The 5,392-nt window shown below is 32.8% G+C and overlaps 1 protein-coding gene across 1 annotated transcript; it reads left to right on the top strand.

The window, feature by feature from the left end:
- Window positions 1–368: 368 nt before the first annotated feature.
- Window positions 369–4,837, top strand: LOC110447959. The gene is made up of 3 exons (XM_021493961.1): window positions 369–505; window positions 2,403–2,483; window positions 3,041–4,837. Exons 1-3 carry the CDS (start codon window positions 428–430, stop codon window positions 3,248–3,250), a joined length of 369 nt encoding a protein of 122 aa, XP_021349636.1. The 5' UTR covers window positions 369–427; the 3' UTR covers window positions 3,251–4,837.
- Window positions 4,838–5,392: the final 555 nt, after the last annotated feature.

Here is a 5,392-nt window from a genome sequence, read left to right as displayed (position 1 = left end):
TTACGCCATTTGTACTTGATTTGTAGTCTTGTTTTCCATTATCATGCATGGTGTTGGTCACTTGTGCATTGTATAGATCAAACAATTTAGTCAAAATATCAGATAGTTGTTAAAATATTCCTTGTTTCTGTTCAAACAAAAGATATGAAGACATGCCGATATTGAACTGAAGCATGAACAGGACTGGTTGTCATTACATGTATTCCACTTTTATGATATAAATAACCTCGTTAAAATAAATTGTAATCATGCATGCCTGATTAGCTACCAAAACACAAACCAGATGTTGTAAATTACCGAATCGTCATGTGTGTAGATATAGGCCTTACGTTGACCAGGGTTTTCCCCAACATGCTATTTTTAAACTGAAAATATCCAATCCTACAATAGTTCAGGTCGATATATTACTTATCATACGCCATAAGTAATGGCAGATATTGCTGTTGAGTTCCAGCACTATGTTGACATGGCGGTCGATGGATTTGTAAATTTCAAGTTTTTACAGGTAAGTTGATATTCATTTTGTTTAGCAACAGTATAGCTGCGTCAGTCCTGTTAGTTTTCGTTCCTGGATAATTTCTATATATAGATACAGATAACACTGACCACTGGGCTTTTTTTCAGGAGGAGTATATAACTACATGGAGAGCCATTCATTTGAACCTGGTTTGGCGGAAGAATGGTGCACCTATAAATAGATTTTACTGAATGTAGACATTGTCCTTGTCATATGAGATCAACGAGTCATTTAATGTGAAAAATTGCAATGAAAGAAATTACTTTTTTTTCAAGCATGGATAAAAATTGAAAAACCCCATTTGTAAAAAACGAGTCGGTCATGTATTTGAGTTTATTTTTATCTTTACCAAATGTTGTTTTGTGATACATATGACTATTTACCAAAAACAAGTTTGTTATAAATATTAATTCGCTTTGTCCTTAGGTAATGTTAGTTTGGTGGTTTTGAATCTTTCTTGACGGCGGGTACTAGTTGATAGCTTACTAAACGCAGTATTTCAAATTTGGAAGTGAAATTAATTTTACGGATTCTGTGAATGGGGAATGTTTCACTGATAGTTTCTCCGAGATACGATAACCCCTTGATAAGGGTAAGGGTTTTTGTTAATATGACATCTGCTAAACGAATCTTCCATTGTTCTAAAGAAATTTAAGAAGGAAATTACAGAGCGTGCAAATGAAGCCATGTTTATTATCTATATCCTGCCCCCATCGCAACATTTAGGATCTAGAATTTTTCTTTTCTCTCTTCTTTACCGTTTTATTTCGGCGTTGTCTTTTCAGGTCTCCATCAATCGGGAACCGTCGGCACTTTCCGAAAACGAGAAAATTTGTTCGTTTACGGCAGGTTCCAACAGTTCCCGACAGGGTCTCCAATCTGACATTGGCTGTTACGAATTGAACTCTGAACAAAGCCTGAAGAAATATCTGGGGAAAATTACAGTTTGGAAGTTTAACACAAAATATGCCTGATGTATACTATTTCTTAAGCGTGGTTACAGGCATACAGTATACCAAAATATAAATTAGACTCTAATGCAAGTGTCACATGGGGACGGCATCTTCCAGCGTTGCTATTCTAGTCTTATACAGAAAATTAACAGACATGTATACAAAATTAGAACTCATTGTCACAAAGCTATTGAATGATATAGAAATGCTTCTTTTAAGTATTTTTTTTTTTTATATAATTATACAACATGAAGAGTCAAAGCTTGCCAGGCCGTTACGAGAAAATGAATTTCCAAAACGCACCATCGCAAATTGATTTCAGTGAATTTAGAACAGATTAAAGCATTTGAACTTATCACGTTTAATTATACGTTTTATCTTCAGGTGAAATTTTTTATGTTAATTTTTTGCCTTCTATTTCGTGTGGCAAAATCTGCGCATAATTAGTTGACAAAGTGTGCTCTGATTGGTCAATTTCCAAACTTTAGTTTTCGCAAGCTTAAAATATTGTTCGATTTTGATGAAACTTGGCATTCGTATAAATTATATGAACACTGAGACTAAGTTCGAACTTGAGCAAAATCAGCGCATGATTAATAAGCATACTGTGCCTCGATTGCTTGACAGTTTCTGCATTAAAACTTTGTTACATATGACCGGATTCTGATGAAACGTGGTCAACAGTTCTATTATACAATTGCAAAGACTACGCTTAAAGGTGCTCGAAACCTGCTCATTGGCATACTACTATCTGATTTGTCGTCGGTTTCTGCAAAATAACTGTCAAATTCACAGGATTCTGATTAGACAATTTTTCTTTTAGCGAAATCTGCTAATATGGAATCAGCAATATAAATATAATTGATCTTAATGGTTTAAGATGGAAATATTAGTATTTTCAAGTGCCTAATTTCTTTTCTTTCTTTTCCAAGGCCTGGCGACTTTGGATAGACGCCCTTCATAGGCTGCGCAGACGGGCTCATCGATTAGAAAATGTACAGCCCTTGCCGGAAGTATGATTTATATATCTAAATTGTGTGTCTAAGATATGATCGCGACATATATAATGATTGTGGTTCGCAGGGGCGGGAGGAAATGACGACCCCTTTAAGGATGGTTTAAGTTTGGTTCAAGTGTTGATAATGATTAATATAATCTTTAATTGTTGATCTTTAATGCAGACATTTGGTATCGGGGTTCCCTTTTAGTCAACCATTGATGCAGTGCAGTCTAAACCTGAAAATGATGTTCATTTATTTCGAAATCTCTGTCCTTAATTAGAGTATATTTTTCGAAGATATCCATGCTTAAGTTTTCGAGAAAGTATTAAAATTTATTTAAGTACCTTCAGTATTTATAAATAGGCGTTGTTCATTATATAATGTATGTTTTATATGCAAACACTAAATTTAAGTCACATATCGTTACGTAGATGATGTTTTACCATATAATGTTTATACAATATTTACATTCTAGATGGTTCTTTAGATTGATCAAAATATGTTGTTCTTCAACAAATGACAGTGATATTTATTAATCGTTTATTTATTACTTTTCTTCTATTCTTCAGCCGCCACGGATATTAAAATTATGGGCCAGCATCGCACTGATATTCGTGTTCGTCTTCAGTTTTGCAATGTTCGTTTGTGGTATCACTAAGGAAGTAGTAACAGAAGAACTAACGCCAGATGGACGATTCCGAGAAGTTTATGCTATTCCAAGAATCATGAGAAATACAAAATATGCACTGTCGTGTTTTTTTCGCCGATTAGCCAATTAACTGATGCCTATGATGCAGATACTTTGATAATTACGAGGGTTTGATTTGGAAGAGAATCCTCATCGACCACGTTGATTACAATTCATTGGTTAGACTGTTAACTTAAATACCGTTTTCTGAAATGTTATGTATTTACTTTAATTCTATTTTTTTTTATGGCTGAATTGAAATATCAACACGTTAAGGAGAAATGAAATAAGGATTTCGTTTATGAGTGATTTCAATCTATGAAACTTTATTTGCCTTTTTCGACATCGCCCCTAATGTTATGTACAAGGTACGGAAGGAACACATGTTCATTCGCAGCCATCCATTTAGGCTCGCCACCGTCTCTAGAATATTGAATTATTACGAAAAGAAAAAAGAAAAACCTAATAATTTTGTTCACTTGGATGTCTGATCCTAAGTTCTAAACTAGTGGAGATAAGCTAGTAGTAAAATGCAGTCGAGAAAGAAATTCATCATAAAAAACTTAAGGGCTGGTAGCCAGTGTACAATCCATTGTATGTGAAGCCTCAGTGACATTTGCTAAAAGGGATATGCAAACTGAGCGTTAAAACAGATTAAATCCTTAATTATCACGCATCATTTTCTGAAGTCTCCTCTTGTCTCGTTTTGATGCAGTATCAAAGATATCCTGATAAAATATTAACACACATTAAGGATTTGAAATATAAACATGACATGAAAAAATATTTGAAAAAAATATAACAAGGATTAATTCCTTAGTGGTATTATTGTGTGGATGAGTCATTCTCCATCTTTTAGATCAGATATCTTGATTATTGTTCATTATTAATGTTACAACTGATAAATTGTCAAAGTTCCTTAGATCATATGCCATGTTTAATTGAAAAGTGGATTAGTACTTTTACTTTTAAGAGTTACTAATAGAAGTTAATCTCTGACCCGTAGGATAGGGGCATTCAAAACACTGTAGCAGAAACATCCAACAACAACCGGTAGAATTCTCTCATTAAATGTGAAGACGAAAGTAATTCTAAAGTATGTGTAAACCTAAGCTGAAGTTACAGTATTTTATTTTATGTTTAAATCGTTCTTTCATGCAATTTCCCGTCAAATTTTCAGTTTTGATATTAAGGGATTTGTAAAAGAAAAAGGAGCAAATTTGTAGATGTTATTTTACATATTTTGAAAAATAGAATTTTGTTTTAACAAGGCAAGTAACGTCTTCAAAATATCATGTAAGCATTCATTTCCGCGCTACATCTTAGACCAAATTTATTCTATAATTAATATTTTCTGTCAGAAATGCTGGTTTTCAATGTTAAAAGGAAATGTTTTCAAATATGATTACTCACCATCCTTAAATCGAAAATCATCTTTCACATATATGAGTTTTATAACAAAATCAGCAAAACAGATTAATTTTCATCACAATTGTTGGTATTTTTATTCATAACTACAAACAGAATTATTATACCGACTTTCATTTTTTATCATGGCAGCACTTCGAATACGCAAAAAAAGAAGATATACACATATACAGTTGTTAAAGATTTGTCTATGTTTCTTATTGTGTAATATTTAGACATCAATTCTTCTAACTGTGAATAAACTTTCTTGCATAACATGAAGCTCAGATTTGAGGTTGCTTTAAAAACAAAATCGTAATAATAATTATTATAATTTATGTAACTTTATAAGAACTTACCCGTTATATACACCCCGGACGTTTAAACAATGTATTTGTCATGTAAGCGATTAGAACAATGTATCTTATATGACATATATAAAATAGGACTATATATTAGCAATGACATGAACATCAGGACAATGCATTTTATCCTTACATAAAAAATAGGACAATACATCAACGCTGACATACCAACTAGGACAATGTATTTATCCTGCCATGGAAAAATAGCACAGTATCGATTCTGAGATATAAAAATTAGGAAAATGGTTTTCCCAAGCCACGTAGCAATAGGACAATACATTTTCCTGACATATATTCACAAAAGCAATAAATCTATTCCGAGATGTAAACAGCGGGAAAATGAAATTACCTTGACGCACAAACTAAAGGACAATTTGTACATGTAACAATAGGACAATGTTTTTTTCTTGAGAAATTAACAAGAGGACATTATATCAATCCTTCGATGAAACATATAAAAT

Source organism: Mizuhopecten yessoensis, unplaced genomic scaffold (assembly GCF_002113885.1).
Source record: "Mizuhopecten yessoensis strain PY_sf001 unplaced genomic scaffold, ASM211388v2 scaffold3717, whole genome shotgun sequence".
NCBI classification, from domain to species: Eukaryota; Metazoa; Mollusca; class Bivalvia; order Pectinida; family Pectinidae; genus Mizuhopecten; species Mizuhopecten yessoensis.
Note: the sequence above shows the minus strand (reverse complement) of the source record. Positions and strands in the feature narration are given on the sequence as shown.